The sequence below is a fragment of the Antrostomus carolinensis genome, unplaced genomic scaffold (assembly GCF_000700745.2).
Source record: "Antrostomus carolinensis isolate BGI_N321 unplaced genomic scaffold, ASM70074v2 scaffold6046, whole genome shotgun sequence".
NCBI lineage: Eukaryota > Metazoa > Chordata > Aves > Caprimulgiformes > Caprimulgidae > Antrostomus > Antrostomus carolinensis.
This window is the reverse complement of record NW_010321065.1, coordinates 12,386-34,284: the sequence shown is the minus strand read 5'-3', so window position 1 is coordinate 34,284 and position 21,899 is coordinate 12,386. Positions and strand designations below refer to the sequence as shown.

Here is a 21,899-nt window from a genome sequence, read left to right as displayed (position 1 = left end):
AATACAGTATTTTCTGTACACAGCTATATAGTGTTACAGATTATTTCAAATGCATAAATGATTCATTCTCTCATTCACAGCCCATAGATTTGGTTTGAATATGATAAAGCTGCATGCTAACAGCAATTTGTGCATCTGGTTGACCACTACATAAACTGTTCCCATCGGAGTGATTCAAAGCTGATATGAACTATTTATCAAGAAACTAATTTTACAGTACCTTGTTCTTTTCACTTCCTGTTTTTGTTTCAGGTCTGGAAAAGAGAAATTTATTTCAGTACTGGAATGCTTATATTGCATTAGGAACAATATCCAAAGTTGCTCTGAAAAAATCCATTTCAGAAGTGAATTAAACTAAAACTTAATATAAGAATTTTGTTAGATGTAGTTGAAGACTGAAATAATTTGTGTACTATTATGTCTATTGGAAGGCTATTTTTTCCCAACAAGATATTAAATAAATAGTTAAAACAACTGTTCTCTGCAACTCATTCAAAGTAGTAGGAATCTTACAGTTACAGAGATGTAGATATACAAATATACAGTTATGTGCATTCCTTGTTTAATACTAGAGGTTTAGCTCTCTTCAGTATGGAGAATCCTTCTCTTACAAGGTCAAAAAACCATAACTTTGGATTCTCTTGTATACCAGGTCTGGCTGGGATGACATTACTTTTCTTCACAGCAGGCCACACGGTGCTGTGTGTTAGATTTCTGACCAAAAGTGTTGATAACACACCAGTGTTTTAGCTCTTGCTGAACAGTGCTTGCATATTGTCAACACCTTCTGTTTCTCACTTTGCCTCCCACACAAGTAAATTCAGGGTGGGCAAGAAGTTGGGAAGCAAAAAAATATTTAGAAAAATCTAAAAACTCTCCTCTCCTTTTAAAAAAATAAAATATGTATATATATTTACGCACGTGCACACACTCAGGTAATTATTCAGAATCTGTGCGCATCTGACTGTCATTAACTTGGCAAGTGTGTTCAAAGCACTCTAAGCAAAGAAGTGTTTTTGAGCAGGAAAGGGCATCAGGTAGCATTGTCACATGAAAGAACAAGAATCATTGTATACATCAGGTTTACAAAACTTACCTTTAGCTTTCAGGTCAATTTTTATCATTAAATAAGTTTTATTTATAAATTTATTTTATTTATTCAGTACCTTCCTTCATCTTGAGATGTTTCACTGAAAGTGCTGTCATCCGGTACTTGAAAATGATTCCCACTGGAAGTGCTCATCTGCTGATTAGTCCTCTGCTTTGAAGTCTGTCTTTTATTTTTCTTTGCAACTTTGGCATTCAGTGCAAATTTACTACATTGAACAGAAAGAAAAGAAAAAATCACCAGATGAGTAACTTTACAGAAAATATTTATGTGAAACAGACATACCTAACATGATGTCCAGAAACAACTGAGATAAAAAATATCTATGATAAAACACAGACCTGACTCCAAATATCATGGAAGATACCCAAATATTTAAAAAACATTATCCTAGGAATGAGGGGGAAATGTGGATTCTGAGATAGATTCAGGGAAGCTGGAATGTATCTAATATCTCTATTAGAGGAATTTTCTAGAGCACAGATTCCTTTGAAGGACAGACAGGAAAAAACTCCTGTTTAGGGTTACACAAAAATATCTATGCCTTCTTCAAAATTTTGAGACTGGCTTGGTAATATAATCTTTTCCCTTTTCCTGAAAGAGCATCTGAACACCAACTCATGGAGATCACTAAAATCAAATAGAAAAGGGAGAAAGTAAAGTAAACTGCAAATTTCTACTTTTCTCTTCTGGATGGTTATTTCCTACAAAAACCCCTGTTTTTTCCAGTCTTCAACTCTGGTTCTGAAGATGTGTTTTGCCTCAGTATTGACAAGGAAACCCACAGGAATTTGTTTTATCTTTTTTTCTTCCTTTTTTTTTTTTTTTTTTTTAAAGCAGGCAATAAATTTGAACTTCCAACATGAGCTTAGTTTTTTCTAAAAATTTTTTTGCTTCTTAAATGTTTGAGAAGCAGTGGGCTACTCAGTATGGCTTTCAGCACTGAGAAAACTACTTCTACTACCACAATATTAGAAAACCTAAAAGATATGCAAGTAGTGCTACAAATAAGAATTAGAGATTATTTCCTTAGTTTACCCCTTCATTGGCATTTTAATAAATTTTGATCTCTCCTCAGATGAAAGGTTCTTTTTGTCATTTTCTTCTATAGTGTTTTCATTCTCCATTTTCAAATAGTCACTCTTCCTTAGAGTAAGCTTTTGTTTCATTTGCTGATTAGTAACGTTGCCTGGTGGTGTATTTAATTTATCAAGATCTTCCTGTTTCACCACCTGCTGCATTTTGAAACATCTTTCTTTGCTTTTTTCTTTCTCAACCTATAAAAAGAAAGTTAAGCTTCATATATTTCTCAGTATTTCTAGAAGAAACACCATATCCAAGACTGTATAATTCAGGTTTTACTGCTGAAATAATGTAAAATGAAAAAAAAAAAAGATAGAGAAGCATTTTCACAACATTACACTACAAAGTGTATTAAGTAATTGAAAGAACTTTGATTTCACTCATGATTAAAGATATAACAAAAACATAGCCCTTAGAAAGAAAACAACAGTGTATCTTAAAACACGAACAACAAAAATGTGAAATGGAAGTGTGCTGGGCTACTGCTTCCTTAATGGAGGTGGAGGGGTGGGGAAGATTCCAAAGCCACAAGCAGAAATGGTTTGATAGCAAACAGAAATTTTAGTGAAGGGCACTGAAGACACACCATGCAGAAATCACAGCAAATGAATAGATTAGTCAAGACCCTGTTCAGAAGCTATTTTCATTCTTTGATTCAGAACCAGAACTGATGTAATTGTGTGCATTTCTTTTTATGTCAATGAAGTGATAACTACTTACACTGAAAATGAGTGCCACCTATTGTTAAAGTAGAACGATAATGCATTCTGTATTTTCCAAAAATGGGGAAAAGGACAACTCTCCGCTGTTCTCTTTTATTTGTTAATAATGTATTTCCATTAAAATAAAAACCAATTTGCACAAAGCATCTTCCCTTAATGATGAATAGCTAAAGTGAACAGGACCATTGGTATGGAGAAAGACCAAAGAATAAGGAGTAGCAGGTGAACTTCTACCTCTTTTTGCAGCTGTACCTTCTCTTTCTCCAAAGCCAGGAATACTATTTGCAGCATTCCTACCTTACTCTTAAATCTTTCCATATCTTGTTTCAGTTCTTCATCAAGATTCCTTTTCAACATGCCACATGATTGCTGAGCATTTGCAAAAAGACTTTCAATTTCTGTTTCTCCTATTTTATTATTGTGGATAAGGGAGTCCCTGGGAACATCATCATTAAATTCAGAGTCTTTTCCAAGTTTCCTCTCTGTTACAAAAAGTGCATTTTCATCACTTGTAGAAACAGGTCTTATTTTAGGAAGAATGTTAGAAACCTTATCCAAAATACTCGTTTTTAATCTATGTCTTGGGGAGTATTCATGACTTCCATCTACATCTCTACTACTTCCATTTTCATTCTCTTCCATTTCCATAGTGGGCATTTTCTTTTCCTCGCCCTTTGCTAGAGGCACCTTTGTATTATCCGTATCGTTTGTGCCATCTTCTTCATCTGTACTCCAGGTATCTTCCATGTTTGCATTTAAGTTATTTTGATCAGGAAGGACACCAAGACTTGGAATTAAAATTTCCATTTTGGGTACTTTTCCACCTAGTATAAGTTTGATATCTCCAAATTCACCTTTACTTTCTAATTTATTACTTGATTCTGTTTCACGAGATGAAACACGAGAACTCTTCAGTTCTTCACTGAAGCCATCTTCTGACATTTCTTCCACAAGGGAAGTAGTTTTCCCAGTTTCATTAATTTCACCAAACAGCTGCTTCAGCTCTGCTGTAATGTTTTTAAAATTTGTTTTCAATTCCCTTTTCTCATTTTCAACCCACATTCTTTCATATCTTTCTTCCCAAGGCTTTAGACTTAACTGCTTGTCAGCACTGTGCGATTCCTCATTTTCTGCTAGAGCTTCCTGAAGTGAAATTTCTGCTTTGTCAGTCTGATTTTCATGTGTTGTTTTTTCTATCAAGTTGGTAGTTTCTAAAATATATTTATCCTTAAGTAAACAGGTACAGACAGAAAGATTACCAATAAAAGGAAGTTACAGTTAATTAGGTAATTTCTGTTGCAAACTCATCCTATCATATAACAGAAATAATAGAAATAAGACATTTTGAAAACAATTTTTATAATAAAAACCAAGGGATACTAAACAAAAGTTTCACTGGATCGTAATTTTCTTAAAAATAGAAGGATTTACTTTAGAGACAACAGTTTTTCTTGGATTAGATTTGTCCAGACATTAGGGTTGCTTTTACCTTTTAGCCTGCCTGTTTTCTATAGCTGGTGGCATTTGTCACAAAGCAATTTATTTCTTCCTGTTTTATTGCTTTAATGCCATTTTTCTTTATAACTGCCTGCATTTTCTCACCCTCCTTCCTCCAGCATTTTACAGTCCCCTGACAGCTAAGCTAATACAATGTGAATGAAAATTATAAGCTTTTGGATGGACATACGCTATGTCCATCACATAGAGAACTGGCTAAGTTAGGACTATTTCTTCATCCAAGATTCAGAAATATTAAATTTAATTCCAAGCTCCAAAGAAAAGCATTTATTAGGGAAACCTGTCCATTCCTTCCCTCATGCCAAAATTAGGAACCCAAGGTTGTATGAAAAATGTACTATGTCTCAATCCCACCCAGTCTCCTCATGTATCCACACAATGCTCTGTTCCTCAACAGTCCTGACTGGTCCTGCCATGTGTCACGCTCCTCCCAACATGCTCCCTGTCCACATGCCGCCTGAGCTCATAGTGCCTTCTAAATAGGGCCTGCAGCCTTGGTGTCCCAATGGGCTAAGACCATCCAAATCTTTGCTCTCTTTTCTTGTTAGCCAGGCCCTTTTCTCCCTCTGCAAAAATTCCCCCTTTCAGAACAGGGAAGGAGCTCATCAGCCAGCCACCATCTGTCTCGGCCTCTCCATTCCCAAGTTCATTGCCCAACTACTACCGCCTTCCAATAGGCTTAAGTTCTGTGCTCTGTGGGTTAAAATTACGTGCCTCTTTCATGGTGCCTGTGTGTGGGGTGGAAATAATTTGCTCCACTGTCCCTTGAGGTATTACAGAAGACTCCAGATCCCTGTATCCAACCCTGTCCTGTACACTCAACACAAACAGGATACCTGCCTTATTCCCCTCTACAATGCCCACTGAAAATAATCATTTCCACATAATCTGTGGCCAAACAAGCACATACTTTGCAGAGGCAAGGAAAGTATCAGAAAGGTCATCAAATTTCAAGTTTTTTCATTTGATCTTTCTCTTACAAAGAGGAAGAGGAGGTACGTCTAATCAAACTGATCAGCATATTACAGACAAATCTCCCTCTTCACTTTAGTGTGCATTTTGCATAGAGAAAAAAACCACATTTGACTGCACTGTTTCTCAGCACTTGCACAAAAGAAAAAACACTGGCCAAAATTTAAGCAAACCAGTATAACAGAAAGTATTCAATGTAATGACAAGGACTTTACCCCACCATAAGAAGATCATATCCAACATTACTTCAGACTGTAATAGAACTTTCATTTACAGTACTCTCCCCTCAGCATTATTCACTGACTGTTAAGTTTTCTTTACCTTAGTGTATGATACAATTTCCCAATTCAAACTCTAATTAAAAATATTTGAGTTTTACATACCTGCACCTCATAGTTTTCAATTGCATCCTTGATGTCTTCTTTTTCAGCTGATGATGACATATGAAAGGTAGATCCTGAGTACTCACCTACAGTGAAAAAACATATTTTTTATAACCAGCATGACTTAATACTACTTATTTACACCTGGAGTGCATCTTGAATCATTGTATTTGTGAAAAAAAACAAAACAAAAAAAAACCAAACTTAACACAAAATAACATATCTCCTCAAACTTGTGAGCTCCTAGAGAGAAAATTATAATACAGTTTTAAGATGCATCTGTATGAATTCCAATCTTCCAGGGCATTTTACTTTTTAATGTATAAAGGAAATTTGCTGAAAATCACTATAAATGGTCACAAATAACCATTCCTGTTTCTTAGAGGTGATTGATCTCTCTCTATCTGACACGCTGCATTCCTCCTACAATTTTAATTTCCCTATGTGTTGTGCACAGAAAATCACAAACAACAAAATCACAGGCTTGAAATCTTTAAGGCCCAGCTTTACTCCATGGATGAAACAAATCTGTCTCTAGACATAGATCTGGACTGAGCATTTTAGTCAAAATGCTGCCTCATCTGTTGCAGACGACATGGATGGGACACTGAATGAAAGACAAGCTTGTGAAATACTGGGAAATAACCCATGATCCAGACGTTTCACTTGTACTGTTGAAAACTGGATTCCACTCTTTTTCTCTCAGAAACTCTAAGTAATATTGGACAGGTCACAACCTCCTCAGAAGCATTCACTCAGTCTGAGCTCCCCATTATGGAGTGCCTATCTGGAATCTATTACATCCGAGAACTGCACTCCAGATAGGCCCAGATACAATTTAGAAGCAGCAACTCATTGCCATTGTTTGTGTGGAAGGCACACTGAACACTCTGAAGCATCAAGTATCCAGAAAGAAACAAGTCCCAGCAGCTCAAGTATGGCATCTAAAAACAGAGACAGAGGATTTTCACTTTAATTACCCCACACCTCCTTTACTGCTCCAGTTCAAGGAGCACAGGGAAACGCTTGAAAGAGTCCAGCGCAGAGCCACGGAGATGATTAAGGGAGTGGAGCATCTCCCTTATGAGGAAAGGCTGAAGGAGCTGTGTCTCCTTAGTTTGGAGAAGAGGAGACTGAGGGGAGACCTCATAAATGTTTATAAATATGTAAAGGGTGAATGTCAGGAGGATGGAGCCAGGCTCTTCTCAGTGATATCCAACAGTAGGACAAAGGGCAATGGGTGCAAGCTGGAACACAGGAGGTTCCATGTAAACATGAGGAAAAACTTTTTTACTGTGAGAGTGACAGAGCACTGGAACAGGCTGCCCAGAGAGGCTGTGGAATCTCCTTCTCTGGAGACATTCAAAACCTGCCTGGACATGTTCCTGTGTGGCCTATTGTAGGTGTTCCTGCTCTGGCAGGGGGATTGGACTAGATGATCTTTCGAGGTCCCTTCCAATCCCTGACATTCTGTGATTCTGTGTAATAGCTTTTCTATACACAAAGTTTTACTGCTAAAGAGGGACACAATATTCTTCCTGCAAGAAAAGTAAGCAAGACAGGGAGAAAATAGGTATCATCATAAAAATACAAAAGAGTCCAGTATTAGTGAGTCACAGAGCTAACCTCACTTCTGGCATTTTCTGCTTTAGGTGACTCCTTCTGCAAGTTTTCATTTCTTGAAGGTGATTACATGATATAAAAGCTTAGGTAAAGTTACAACTTGTACATCTGAATTGGGAAGCTAAGCTCCTCAGCCATACAAGTCTCCAGAGGCTGATTTTAACCTAAAGTTACACAGTGTGAAATAAGCTTCTCCTCCCACCACAATCATTGGTGGGTGCGACTTCCTAGATTTTTCATAAATTTGTTTTTTGGGTATTTTAGCACAAGGCATTTATCCCAACACACATTAGTCATTAGTGGGTTGACAGCACTTATTTCACAGGGTTGTTATGATGATCTATTGATGACTATGATGCATTTCAGACAGTCTGATGAGTCTTAAAGATAATAACAACAATAATTAATGATTATCTAACAATAATATTCTATAAGGAAAACAGGCATTTTTCCCTTTTTCTTGTTTTTCCAAGATCACAGAGTACTTTTAGCCTTTACTGATGCTTGTAGGTATCCCAATACCAAGCTGTTTGCAGATGAAGGCTTCAATCAGCATTAGAAATACAAGACACATGGGCCGGTGGTCAAGGAACATTTGTAGATAGCACCATGGAAGGTACTGTAGAGCGGTCACAAATTATTAATACCAAGATGCTTGGAATAAGTAAACACTTAGCTCCTATACAAATAACCTCCACAATTTGGAGATCAACATCTTCCTTTCATCCAATAGTTATGTATAGTTTTTGTAGATGGGTCCTTATCCCTCTTACTAGAATTGTAATGTGGAGGGATAATTTGAACCAGCAAGGCCCTCCCTCACTGAGCAGACAGTTCTGGGAATGCCAGCTGGAAGGGGTGGCCAGAAGCATTTGAGTCTGACAAAATCCAAGAGAAGCATCTGCACAGATGTCACACCGATTTGTAACATCCTATCGGAAAACAAAAGGAAAAGAACTCTGGAGAGCAGAACTAGGCACAGACAGGCATCCAGTATGGTGGTAATTTGCACATAAGGCTCTTGGGTGCTAACAGTATCTCCTAGAATGAGAGGAGTCTAGACACACCAGTGGGCTCGGAGTTTCTACTACTCCTAGAAGCCTCTCCACTCCAAGTACAGCAGGAGGGGGGGTCAACCTCTCAGACAGACAGGACTGCTCCTACACCATTTCCATAAAGGTATGCTTACTGCATTTCTTCTGTCACTTCATCAGTGTTAATTCAGGTTTCAAACTGCAACACACACACAGCTTTCTACTATACAACCTGATATGTGTGAGCACTCCCACCATGTAACATGGACATTACAATTTTGCTTAAAAGATAGTATTTTGCTTAAAATACAAGTATCTGGTGGATGCAGGAGAGCTGTAACACCTTTCCTGAAGAATACTGCACAACACAGACCAAATAAGCTTTTCTGGTCAACTGTATCTGCCTGAAAGTTGGATAAAAGCAGACCTGCCAGCACCCAGAGTTTTGTACTGGCCTTCTAAATATGCAAATCACATTCTCTGTTCAGAGTGTGTAGGTGTCTTAAAGTTTTGGATTCTGTTTCACAGTACAGACACTTTAAAATCAGGTGCCATACTGCTATAATCAAAAGCAACCTCAACTCCTAGTCAATCTTGCCCATCATGGTCCACTGTAAAGTTTTCAGTAGCAGCTATTTAAGGCTGAAGTCTCTGTCCTTAGATAAGATTTTAGGATCTTTGGAGCCCATAAGATTTCTTTTCTACAGGGTTTAATCAATCTTGAAATTTCTGTATGATGAGCACAGAACAATGAAAAAGGCAGGAAAGATGAAATGCAACAGTATTCTTCCATTTGCAAAATTCCAGTTCTCATTGTGTCAGTAACTCTAATCAGTAATTATTTTTCCAGCCACTGGAAATAATTCAAAAACATAAACAAAAAAAAAAGGGACTAGTCGCATTAGCTGTTTCAAGTAAAATTTCTTCTTTCCTTGGAGCAGTAATTCATGACTATTTTCTGTATTACTGGCTCCTGTTAACACTGTGAAAGAATGATGACTCCTCATTGTCAAGACTTTTTCACTTCTAGCGCAGGGAGAAGTTTTTAGTTAAAACACTGATAGAACTGGCAGAAGCTTCTAAAGAGCCTGCTATTTACAAAAATATATATCAAAAATTCAGAGCAAATTAAATGCCAGGATTTTTGCAAGTCATTTATTACTAGCATGTATTTTATTACCTGCAGTAGGGTTCGGTGTATGAGGCTTAATACCTAAGATACAAATACACCAAAATCCCCGTGCATACAAAAGATGCAAATACCTGACCTTTTACTTTGCCTGTTCTCTAGCTAGCATCAAAAGATGACTTTTAGTGTTCTTTCCAATTAGCCTTTACTTCTCCTCTCTCTTCTGAGATTTCCATTCTCATAAACTGTTACATAATGACTTTTTGCAGATTACAGTGCAAAGCAGCTACTCTTCCATACAGAAAATACGAGAACACCAATACTTAATTTTGACCCAAAAATAGATTTTAAGAAGTTATTACTGAGTGAGTAACAAAGTAAATAGAATGGGGAATTTTATCTCTCATTTAACATTTAATTGTGCAAGATTCTGTATCTGTTTTCCAGACTTAGGAAATAAACTCGTGAAGGATAGCATTCAGCCCTTTTAGAGCTAGAAATATTTGTTGCAGGAATTCTGATGCTTTGCTGAAGCAATCTAAATTGCTTAAACCCAAATCCAAACATAAAAGTTTGAAAGAAATTTTCAGATGTACTTCTTAACACCTGATCTTCAAGATAACATATAGGTGAAAAACAACATGACATGAATGAATGAAGACACACAGGAAAAATAGCTGACATGAAATGAGCTATGAAAAGGCAGTCTTTCCTTTCTGTGTTTGTAATATAACATACTGTTCCACTGTGGGGCTACATTTCACATTACTGTGTAATATAGACAAAACCAAAACTCATGCTTTAACTAAATAACTTTTAACAAACCTCTATGCATCTTACAAAAAACACTACCACCACAAAATAAAGGGCAAAAGAGGTCCTGTTATTGCTTATCCATTATGAATATATGAGAGAGAGGGGAAGAGCGAGAGGAGGAGAAGAAGAGTAAGAAGAGGAGGAGAAGGGTATTTTTCCTAGAGAGAAGTTTAATCTCTATTATTGTCAAAAGAACAATGTTGTGGTGGTTTTTTTTTTCCCCTCCCCTGAAACAAGGATGCCAAAGAACTTGGAGCTACTTGTATTCTACACTTAGAAGCTGCAAGTTCACATACTTGCCTACCTATCTGTTCACCTCTCTCTGGCTCATAGTTTCACTAGCTGATTATAAAAACTCTAAAACCTGCATGGGGAATTGTTTCTCATCTCATTAAAAAATATGCAAGTCAATAAACATTAGAACAAAGACATTAAAAAAACGTTAAGGTCATATATCCTCTCTTCAATATACAGTGGACCAACTAGCTGGTTCATCTTTAGGCTTGTTTCCAAACAAAAGAGAATTCCTGACAACGTGCTGACGCTGTTATTTCCTCCCACCTTGTCTTTCTTCCCCACTTCCTTCCCCTACCTCTGAACCTGCTGTCAGTTTCCAGAAACAAGAGAAAGAAGCCTCAGAGGAATGTATTTGCTACATGTTTCAAAACAACTGCCAGACAGATAGAGAGAAGTCAGGCAAGTAAGAAATCCTGCTAAGTACAGCTACAGGATGAGCCCAAGAATTATCGTTTCTGTCTCAGGTGCAGCTCCTGGACAGCTTAGCTTGCAGATCCCTAGCCTGGAATCAGCCACAGCACATGTTTAGAGAACCAGGAACATCAGGAAGGGCTTTTTTGAGAAACTGAAAGGAAAGCAAACTTCAGGACTGTCTGAAACGGGGAGATGACAGCAGGTATGGTGGAAGAAGCCCACATCATAGAAGGATATTTACAGTGTTGAAAGGCAGACCAGAGGAGGGAGCACACACATGCATAGAGGCACTTTTCAGTAGACCTTCTCCCAGAACACCTTGCTAGAACCATTAATCTAACATTAGGAAAAAATCTGCAAGTACAATGGGTCTGTGCATAAAAGAACACTACAACAAGACTGTTATGAATACCTTCAATATTCTCTGCATCTCCTAAACCAAATTCCTCCAATAGATCTGCAAAACAAATAAATCAGACGCTTTATTAAATAATCCTATCCAGAAAGATTATGAAGGTAAACCCAGAACCACATGACGTGAACATTACCTGATTTCTGCTGCCTTATTTTAGGAGATGCTTCATTAATTTCCAAAACAGATTCAGTCATCTTCAGCTATAGACACACAATGCAATGATAAAAAAAACAAATTCAAAGTACCTACGTATTACTTAATGAGAAAAAAAAGTAGTCAGTCTGATAGGAACAAATACTTACCTGGGAATTGATGGGTTTCTCCAAAAAACCTGAAGATGGAAAACGTTTTGGGAAGAGTTATTTTATTTAATTGAAGGTATCTTTTACTCCATTTAACATCAGTAGTTTCTACAACTAAGTATTAGTTGCAAGCATTATTTCATCAAAAGTACAATACCTAACATCAATTTACCTCATCATACAGTATTTGTATTAGTATACAAGAAATGGACAATGCACACTTCCCATTGTGCACCTTGGATTTAAAAAATAATAATCACAGAACTAGGACAATACATGTGAAGCAATAAGGTCATGCTTGTTAACAGAACAAGATAAAAATATTTAGTCCTTTTATAGAGCTGAATCTTGCTTTACAAAAGGATTATTTCAAAAGCCAAAGCTGGTCTGCTATAATGAATGATCATAAAACAGTTCAACAGCACTATGACTGTGATTATCCTGCAAGTATTTAATGCTGAGGAGTATTTTCCTTTCCAGTAATGAGACAAAGAAAGCATGGGTGCAGACAAAGAAACTTCATATGTGTATCATTCAATGAGGTAAAATCAAGATAGTTCTCATCAGATTATTCTGGTTTAGCTTGCAAGGAAACAAAAGAAACAAACGTATTTGGTTGTAATCTGCATTTATAGCATATTTCCAAATACTTTTTCTTTTTTTAAAATTGATGGCCAACATTAAATAATTTCCAGACCCACACAATCTACTGGCCCATGTATACTTCCTCAAATCCTCTACTTCAGTCATCTTACAGTCTGAGTCTTCCCCGTGAAAGAAGTATATGAAATGCTACTAAGAATGGCTCCACAGCAAAATTTTTATATTTACACACACACAAAAAAAATCATTAAAAAACCCCCAGTATTGGATTTCAGTAAACTTGGTGGTCTAGCAGTATGGAAATACCTAGAAAGATTACCATACGTTGTTGGGTTTGTGTGTGTGTGTGTGTGGGGGGGGGGGGTTTTTTGGTAGTGGGGGAAGGGCCACCTTGTGAGAGCGACAACTCCCCTGGCTCCAAGGCGGAGACCCCCCAGCCCAGACTGAGCCAATTAGCGCTAGAGAAACGTGTCTGCGAATCCATACTGGTGAGGGGAAGGACTGTCTTGAAGAAAGAAGAAGGTGAGATGAACCTGGAGGAGAGGGCATTGACATGAATAAAAGACAACCATCGGCCTAAACAAAGAGAGAGCTTCATTGCAGGAGGAAGGAGGAAGAGGAGGGGGAGGACAGAGAACCTCAAGCACCCAGTTCAACTGTATGGAGCAGAAGGCAAAGGAGGTCCCTGCAGCCCATGGAAGTTCAACAGCAGAGCAGATACACACGTGTAGACCATGGAGGACTCCATACTGGAGCAGGAAAGCTGAGCCTGAGGGCAAGCATGACTGTATTGAGATTGTGAGAGCTGCTCAAAGCCAGAGTGGGGGTGAGGGAGTGCGCTGGACTGGAGACCTGTCTGCAGCCCGTGGACGTCCCCATTCCAGAGCCGGGAGCTGAGCCCAAAGAGCCCTGTGACTCCATGGAAGCTGCATTGGAACATCTTGTTCCTGGGCTTTCATGCCAGGAAGAGTGGCAGAGGTGAACTGACTGTAACCCCCATTCCCTGTCCCCTGTGCCGCTGGGGGGGGAAGGTGGAAAAATCGGAAGCAAAGTGATTTGAGTCTGGGAAGAAGGGAGAGGTGGGGGGAAGGTGTCTTAAAGATGTGGTTGTTATGTCTCATTGTGCTACTCAGATGACTGGCAACAAATTAATTTTATTTTTCTTCCTCAAGTTGAGTCTGTTTTGCCCATGACCATAACAGGTGAGTGAGCCGTCCCTCTCCTTCATCCTAATCAGATGCCCCCTTTGTTGTGACTCCCATCCCATCTCACCAGGTTGGATGAGTGAGTGCAAGACTGCATGGTCCTACCTGTGGGTCAAACCACCACACATAATAATCTTGATTACTGAACACTAATTTTAAACTTATCTTAGAATCATACAAAGCAGGTTTCCATGACAACTACTGAACAAGTAGATTTACAAGCTCCCAGGAGCTTGCAAAGGTTTGCTTACAGCTTACTAAACTAAAACTGGTTTAGCTTCTTCAGCTATTCTACTGTACCAATACTACAAGCAGGACTGACACACCACTTGTTAAAGGAGAAAACCTTCAGAAGAGAATTCTACCCCAAAAGCAAAACTTCCTTGCCATCCTGTGCTCAAGATGCTCAAGAGAGAGTGTCACAAGCTACAGGCAGAAACCTGTAGCAACAAAACCTGAATTTTAAGTCACGTTGTAGCTCCTAGGCAAAGCACAGTAGAAAGCTGTCAAAAATTAAGCTAGAGAAAATAATATATGCTTTGCCAGATCATAGCTTTCTTCTGCTGCATTAACATCCAAGAATTTTTAAATTTTCAGACAGGTCAGTCCTAAACCTCATACACTTTCATCACTGTGCAACAGGAACCTGAATCAAAAAAATTATAAACATGTCCGAAGAACACACATAATGCAAACAAGACAACTTCCTTTATAAGCTGCCTAGCACACACTGTAATAACTGGTGTTAATTAACAAATACTAAGCACTTCATTGCTATAGCACACACCCACATCGTAACAGCATTCCTAAGACAGACACTGACAAAAGTTCACTTTAGCTTCTAAATGCTTACAGACAAACATTCAGCCCACCAGGCAGTTACCATTGTCGCGTTCCCCTGACACAGTCTGTGAGCACGCTCCACGTCTGTCTGCAGCTGGGAGCAACACACTGGACGAGGCTTTTCTCGGACTTTCAGAATCCGTCTGTATAATCTAAAACACATGCATGAGAATTGGTACAAATGCATTTTCAACTCATTTCTATGCAAAAAGCTTCTGCTAAGCCAACTTGCATAGCACAGAATCAAGTATTGTAGAGACACAAAAGCCTTTGATAAGACCCTCGGAAAGGACAAATCAAGACAAAGTATACTGGAAAATCACAGCAGTTGTGAGGTTTTTGCCTAAGATCTGAGAACACACACAACTCATCTGAAGTATTTTATCATGTTGATAAAACTTGATAAACTGGACAACGACAAAAGAGAATTAACATGGTAATTCAAGATGTGGGCTGTGAACCAGTAACTGCAGGTCTCTGGTGATCCAACTTTTGTACTGAACCTCTATTTAACATTCAAGTTTGTGCTTACGTTCCCTAGGCATGTATCCTGCAGTGGTGAGTGAACACATTGCTACTTCCAATCAGAAGGGTGATTTGGGTTGAAGAAAGACTAGCAAGGCAAAGCTTAGAGAAGCTAAGGCTAGCTAAAAAAAAAAAGAAAAAATGAAACAGACTTTTTTTTTTTTAAAGAAGGGGGTGGGGAAGAGTTTGTTTTCCCTCACAAGAGAAGCCAGAGGGGTTAGTCACAGACCCTGCTCATTTTCTTCTAGCCCACTACGACAGACAGAAAGAACTAAAAGGGCAAATACAGCCAGCTCGTGTGGTACCTCTGTTAAACATGACTTTCAAAAAGAGCCAAAGTACACCTACAAAAGGTAGGAAGGATCTATTCAGAAGCAGTTAACCATCTAGATTGTAAACCCTAAGGGCAACCACTGACTAGGTCAGCAGAATAGAGCTGTATGGTAAAAAAGCAACACTCCTTCCAGCCCCTGTGAAAAGTTCAAGAATACTTTAAGAAGGAAGAAACTTCACTGCTTCAACACTACACTAGAAAACAAACTCAAAAGCCAGTTGCTACGAGACCCAAGTCATTAGCCTGGCCTGCCTTCATCCCAGTCCTAAACGAACAGCTGGCCTAGAACAGTAGTATTTCAAGGGCTCCCAGTTACAAGCATATAGCAGAAGCAGGAAAAGAGGAAATAAGCCTCATCAATGGTAGGGCCCATGTCAAAAGCAAGGTCTCAAGTGCTTCTGGATCTTACTCCTACCCTCCTCCTCCTGCCCCAGTGGGAACCCCTGTGTCCTTCATGGAAAGTACCTCAGAATCCCAGGGGGATTCAGCATCTTCTTCTTCCTCTGCTCCCACTGCTGGTAAGGCACCTACAAACAAGGTAAGAAATGAGACACTGTTTGCATTTCACTGTGCTTTTCCCCATCAGTCAAGCCCTGCATCCAAAAGATGTGCAGTGGTTCTATTGTCAAGGACAAATTAAGAAGTAAGTGTTATTCAAGGGTTTCCTCACACCTAGACCCATCATGGTATTTCCTTTAAATCACCACCTCCTCTTGCCTCCTTTCCAGTAGAAGATGGCTATGCATAACAGCTGACACAGCTACAAGCAACACTCATGCTTGGGTAATGTTCAGGTGGAGACTCCAGCATGCTGGAGTGGTATACAGGCTTTAAGTCACCTGCTCTCTAGCCTACAGCTCCAGAATTTGGCATTTACTACCACTTCCCACTGTACAGGAGGTACCATAGAAACACTATCCAAAACATCGTCACGCTAACATCACTAAAAAACACCAAGAAATGATGCTCCTTTTGAAGTACTGACAGGAAAGATATTCCCTGATGGAAACCTGCACTTTCCCAGAAGCTAGACACCTAAGCATTACCACTTAAAAATAGAAGCTCAAAGCTCAAACACTCACCCCAAACACACAAAAGCCATTTCTATCTCAGGGGGTTAACAGCCAAATTGCTTCTCTATGAAACGAACCTAAGGCTCAGTCTCAATGGGTTCCTGGCCAGACTAGGTGATCTTCATTTCTCTGCTTTAAGCTACTCAATTAGGTAAAACTGACTGAGGATTCACTTGTGTGGAGACATGCACACAAAGAAGGGGGAAGGAGCTGGAGACCAGTGAGGGCAGCCACCTCAGACGAGGGCAACTGCTGGTTCCAGCCTGGACTCTGACTACTTACACGATGCCAAACACACGCTTATGGAAAAATGCACAGAGACAGAAGAACACGTATAGGCACAACATTTGAATACAGCAGGTTCTGCCAGGCACCCTGTGTAGCATTTGATCAGTAGCTACACGTGCTCTGGTAACATCTACCACATCAAGCTTCTCTCTGGAGACAGACAATGGAAACAGTGCCTTCTGTTCCTGCTCCTGAGGTAAGAACCAAAGTGCTCAACTCTGACCAAGCTGGTAATGCTTTCAAGCACACACAACTGTGGCACTGGAGAGACCTTCTACATTTTAAATCTGAACATGGTGAAGCACTGGAACAGAACAGCTTTCTCTCAGCTTCACTCAAATCTTTCCCAGGCTTTAGCCAAGAGCAATCACAGCTTTTCAATCTGACAGTACGGTCCAGAAAGGGGAATAGTATTGTCACACCCAAGACACTCTAGTCCTCCTTGTTCAGATCAGTTCAGGGAGAACACAGCAACAAAAACAAGAGTGGCACTTGCTTTTGGCATCATTTGGAATCCAACACCACAATTTCAGTTCTTCAAGAGTGAATGAAAAGAAACAAAATCTGCTTTCCTTCTCTGCCAACATCCACTAGGATTCACAGGTAAGAGAAAAATTTGCTATCTTGGAAGTCAATCACCATTTTAGTTAATTCATTGTGCATTAATATTCATAGATAAAGAATTTGGATTGGTATTTACTAACTCATTTCTCTCACCAGCGTTGTCTTTTGGAGCACTGTGGACTTGATGGCTATCATTACAAATAGAATTTTTCCCACCCTCAACAACTGCAGTTTCTAGCTCTTCACCAGTGTCTTCCTTCTGCTCCTCCTCCTCTTCTTCCCATTCAGGTGATTCTTCCTAAAAGAGATTGACCAAAACAGCTGGGAAGAGCAGAAACAAGCACTTTTGCCATCCTTTGACAACTTGAAAAATACCTTTCTTGTATAAGACAAGAGGGAAACTTTAAGCTTTGTTTTGCACGAGTTTTGGTTTTTCCATGGGAATTTATGAGTAAACAGCAATGCCTAGTGTCATAAGCCTCATCCCTGGTTCTGCAAAGCCCCTGAAAAGCACTGCCTCATGTCAATCTAACTCTAGCTTTGTTTAAGTTACATCATTCTGGAACATATTCCTTCTTTTCCCCTACTTTGCTCCAAGGAAAATCACTAGCTTCCTGCTCTCAATCTTATGCAAACTTATTTTTGTTTCTTCACTTTCAATCATCACACCATGAATTTTACTAAATGGCAGTAAATCTTCACAGATAAAATCTGTACATATAAATGAGAAAAAATTAACTGATTCCAGAAAAAGTCTACTGCCTATTCTTTTTCCTGCAAAACCACTGTAACCAATAGAAAAAAAAATATTGAAAATACTGCCTGTTATTGTTCTTATACCTGAAAAACTGCTTTGGCTAGGAGTAAGACATTTTGTGATATCAAAAAAGGATCAAAAGATGGATATATGTGAAGAATGAGTATTAACTGATTTCCAGTTTACCATTTGTTTCTTACTTATATTACTGTTAGAAAATACCCTTGTGATTGAATCATCCCTATATACTTACTTTGGTGCTTGAGTGAAATGCTACTCTTAAATTTTCTTCACATCTATTTAAGCGCAAGTTTTTACTTTCTTGTTTCAGTGCTTCACAGACTTTATCATCTACTTCTTCATGTTGCTCTTCTTCAGTATCTTCATCATCCAAACGTTCAAGAATGACAGAGTTCGGTCTTTGACTTTCAAGTCTTGGGTTTTTTGCTGCTGACCCAGAATTATTACCACTTTCAAAGCCATCACCAAAGCTTGACTTATTCTCCTTAAGACCACAACTATCTGGGAGAGGCTGAGGTATCTCTTTTTTCCAGCCTGTCATTTCAGACTCTGCAGAACAGGAGTCAGTACTTCCGTGAAACTTCTCCTGAATCATGCTCTTCCTGTTCCAGCTTTCTTGTGTATCTTGCAAATTATTTAGATTTTGAAAGACAGCTTGCTTTGGCACTGACTTGCAAGATACTTCATTATTCATTATCTTTGGAGACATGGCAGTTATATTTTCTTGCAACCTTTCATAACACCCATCTATAAAAGACACGGGAGTACCAACAGACTCCTCCACCTTTTCATCAAGTTCTTTACTTATTTTATCACCATCATCACAGACATCTCCAGTTCCACACTGAGCTTCCCCTTCATACTTAGTGTTACTAATATACTCCAATTTCTGATTCCTTTCTCCTTTTGGTTCTGTTTTCTCCCCCTGCTCCTCCTCCACTATGTCATTAGACTGACTTTCTTCATCTTCCAGATCTTCCTCCTTTTCATCTTGAGTAAGATCTTCGTCCTCCTCTTCTTCTTCCTCTTCCTCCTCACAATCTTCATCATCATCTCCATTGTCATTTTCATCATCATCTTCCTCCTCTTCCTCCTCCTCCTCCTCCAAGTCTTCTTCCTCCAGGTTGCTTGCATCTGAGACATCTTGATTCAACAATTCTCCACATTCGCCTTTGTTCAGGTTTGCAACTGATGGCATTCTTTGTTTGAGGCTTTTCTTTGGTGACTTATGACTTTCAACTGTAGAAGCATCACCACCACCTGAAAGCACAAGAAAAGGAAAAATGCATGTGAACAGAAGGAGTTATGTAAATAGCAACAGGCATGTTACCACATTAATGTACAGGAGAGAAGTCATCTGGGCTGAGAGAAGCTAGGTAAGGGATGGGTGGGATGGAGGAAGGACTTGACCAGGGACAAAGGCTTAGGAGGGAAATAGTATCTTAATTTTAATGATATGATTTATTTTATTCTCAAATTACTAAGTGCTGTCTTTTCAAAATACTATTTTTCTTATTTGATATACATATATATATATAAAAAGGATACAAAAAAATAATTAGCAAGTCTACAATTATGCATCAGAACATCATGCAATCTTTTCCAGATAGCTTACAGTTTTTTCTGAACTGCTGGGAAGCGTTCATTAACAGTGTCAAGTTTGGCTTCTGTAGCTTCTGTAAATAAAAATTTATTTAAGCAAAATTATTATTAAAAAAAAACCCAAAACCCAGTAACATCAACAAACCTTTTGTTCACATCAAATCCTGAATAGCAAATATAATCAGGCTGTCCTTTTGACAGTGCTCAGGTGCTGGCTCCATCCTGCTTTTAACTACACAAACACTCCTCACATGAAATTCAGTTAAGGATTTCACCCCAAAACACTGTGCAGCCACCCTTCTGGAAATTATTTCCAAAACTATGTTTACATGCATAACAGTTTGAAAATTTTTGTTTTAATATTTTTGTTTCAGTATTAAATCTTGTTTTAATACTGAAGTAAAATCCAGCTATATTTAAGATAGCATTTTCAGGATGCTTACTTGCGAATGTGCACAACACAAGTAACTTTAAGATCCCCCTGCATAAATTAGTCCCTGCAAGTACACATACCAAAATATCCCTAAATTTCAACATTATACCAGAAAAATGCATAATTTCTATTTAAATCAGTGCAAGAAAATGAAATCATGTTAAAACTAAACATGCTTGCATCTCCAGCATTACAGAGCGGGCTGAACTACCACACTCAGCTTCCTCATCACTGCAGAATCCCAGCGCAACAGAATAGATGCTCCAGACATCACTGCAGAAGTTGATAATTTTTCAGAACATTAGTAAAAACAGTAGGTGCAAGAGCTTGTTGCTGACAAAAAGACTACCCAATCATTCCAAAAAGAGGGAAAACATGCAGTGTGAGATTACATGCAAGCATGGAATGCCATCTCATAGAAGGAAAAAGACGACCCATTTGAGTAATTCATCCATTGAGTGCTCTTGAGGAACCTGACATGGAAGAAAGGAGAACTAGGTGATGAAGGATTTCAGTAGAACTTGATAAATAAATGTTCTTTTTCTTTATCAGCTAGGATTCTATCACCAAGTTTACAAGAAACAATAAGAACATTTGGAGAAGAACAGAAGAGGTTATAACAGTAACATATAAAATTTTAGGGTCTCCAAATATGACTCAAATGAACAAGAACAAATAAAACAATGCGGTTTATCTTGACACCTATTGCTCTTTTGCCCCAAACCACAAATCTACTGCATGCTCTGACACAGGTACAGGTCTTTTAGGAAAAATTCCCAGCAGAAGAAAGGCTGGCAGGCCAGAGACTGCCTCTAAGGAGAAAACAGTATTGGCTGGAACTGCATTTTCTTTCCATCCAGAGAAAACTTGCCTTCAAGTAATTTATTTTTACAGGACATTTTTCCTGTAAACGCAACATACCTTGGGGGTAAAATCAAGTTCTTCTTCCTCAGAAGTATGCCAACTGTCATCACTCCCCTCTTTCTCAGAGCTTCTTAAAAAGCAAAGCAAAATGAATACAGAGTCTCTCAAATCATTCCTCAGGTAAGGGTTAGATATTTTTAAAGTCTCACCTTATTGAGTCTCCTTGGGAAAAGTCATCTGTTGCTGTTCAAACATTAATTGACATGTTGAAATTAGATTTGACATGCTAAAAATTAACCATTACATACAAACATTTAACATGGACAACTCTACAGGTCAACAGAATGAAACTTTGGGTAGTCAATTCAACACAAGACAGCATGAATGAATGCATTTTCAAAACAATTGCTTTTTCAAGCCCTACTGAATTTAAAAAAAAAAAAAAAAGAAAGCAAAAAATAAAAAAAAGACCAGAGTTATATCTCCTTTGGACTCTTATACCTAGAAGTTTAAGAAACATCTCGAAACTAAAACAAATAGCATAGCATGAATATACTATATTAGTAAACAGTTAACAAAATGGTGGTGGTTTAGCGATACAGCAAGTAAACAAACCTCCGAAATACTCATATTACACAAGAGTAGCCATCACATGCAGAGATTTTACTATTTTATGTAACATTATGGTATATACTACACTATCTGCTACTCTACCCAGTTACAGATTATTCTGAAAAGGTAAAGAAAATAAAAAAGCATCATCAAGCTTATCCCCAGGTAGAAGAATCACCAGCAGTTCTCTGTACTGCACCAGAAAGGGTATTCAACAGACAAAAGAGGCATAACCAGAGCATTCTATACTACACCCCAAGCTTTCATCAGCGCTATGAAGGCAACTTGCAGGTAGGATCACAGGATAAATCAGATCAGAAGGGACCTCAGGAAGTCTTAGCCAACTGGTTCCTCAGAGA

General features: G+C 38.5%; 1 protein-coding gene across 1 annotated transcript in view; it reads right to left on the bottom strand.

The window, feature by feature from the left end:
- The window catches only part of ANKRD26 (ankyrin repeat domain 26), a gene marked incomplete at its 3' end in the record, with an annotated part of 40,772 nt that overhangs the window by 9,310 nt on the left and 9,563 nt on the right, over positions 1 to 21,899 (bottom strand). The window contains exons 8-22 of the mRNA XM_029085392.1: positions 21,138 to 21,171; positions 20,986 to 21,058; positions 19,645 to 19,705; positions 18,262 to 19,289; positions 17,405 to 17,549; positions 15,792 to 15,853; positions 14,508 to 14,610; positions 11,817 to 11,845; positions 11,648 to 11,714; positions 11,512 to 11,556; positions 5,787 to 5,872; positions 3,148 to 4,140; positions 2,147 to 2,385; positions 1,167 to 1,316; positions 221 to 254 (exon numbers count right to left, since the gene is read on the bottom strand). Coding sequence (XP_028941225.1) covers positions 221 to 254; positions 1,167 to 1,316; positions 2,147 to 2,385; positions 3,148 to 4,140; positions 5,787 to 5,872; positions 11,512 to 11,556; positions 11,648 to 11,714; positions 11,817 to 11,845; positions 14,508 to 14,610; positions 15,792 to 15,853; positions 17,405 to 17,549; positions 18,262 to 19,289; positions 19,645 to 19,705; positions 20,986 to 21,058; positions 21,138 to 21,171 — 3,149 coding nt within the window. The remainder of the gene's footprint in view (positions 1 to 220; positions 255 to 1,166; positions 1,317 to 2,146; positions 2,386 to 3,147; positions 4,141 to 5,786; positions 5,873 to 11,511; positions 11,557 to 11,647; positions 11,715 to 11,816; positions 11,846 to 14,507; positions 14,611 to 15,791; positions 15,854 to 17,404; positions 17,550 to 18,261; positions 19,290 to 19,644; positions 19,706 to 20,985; positions 21,059 to 21,137; positions 21,172 to 21,899) is intronic.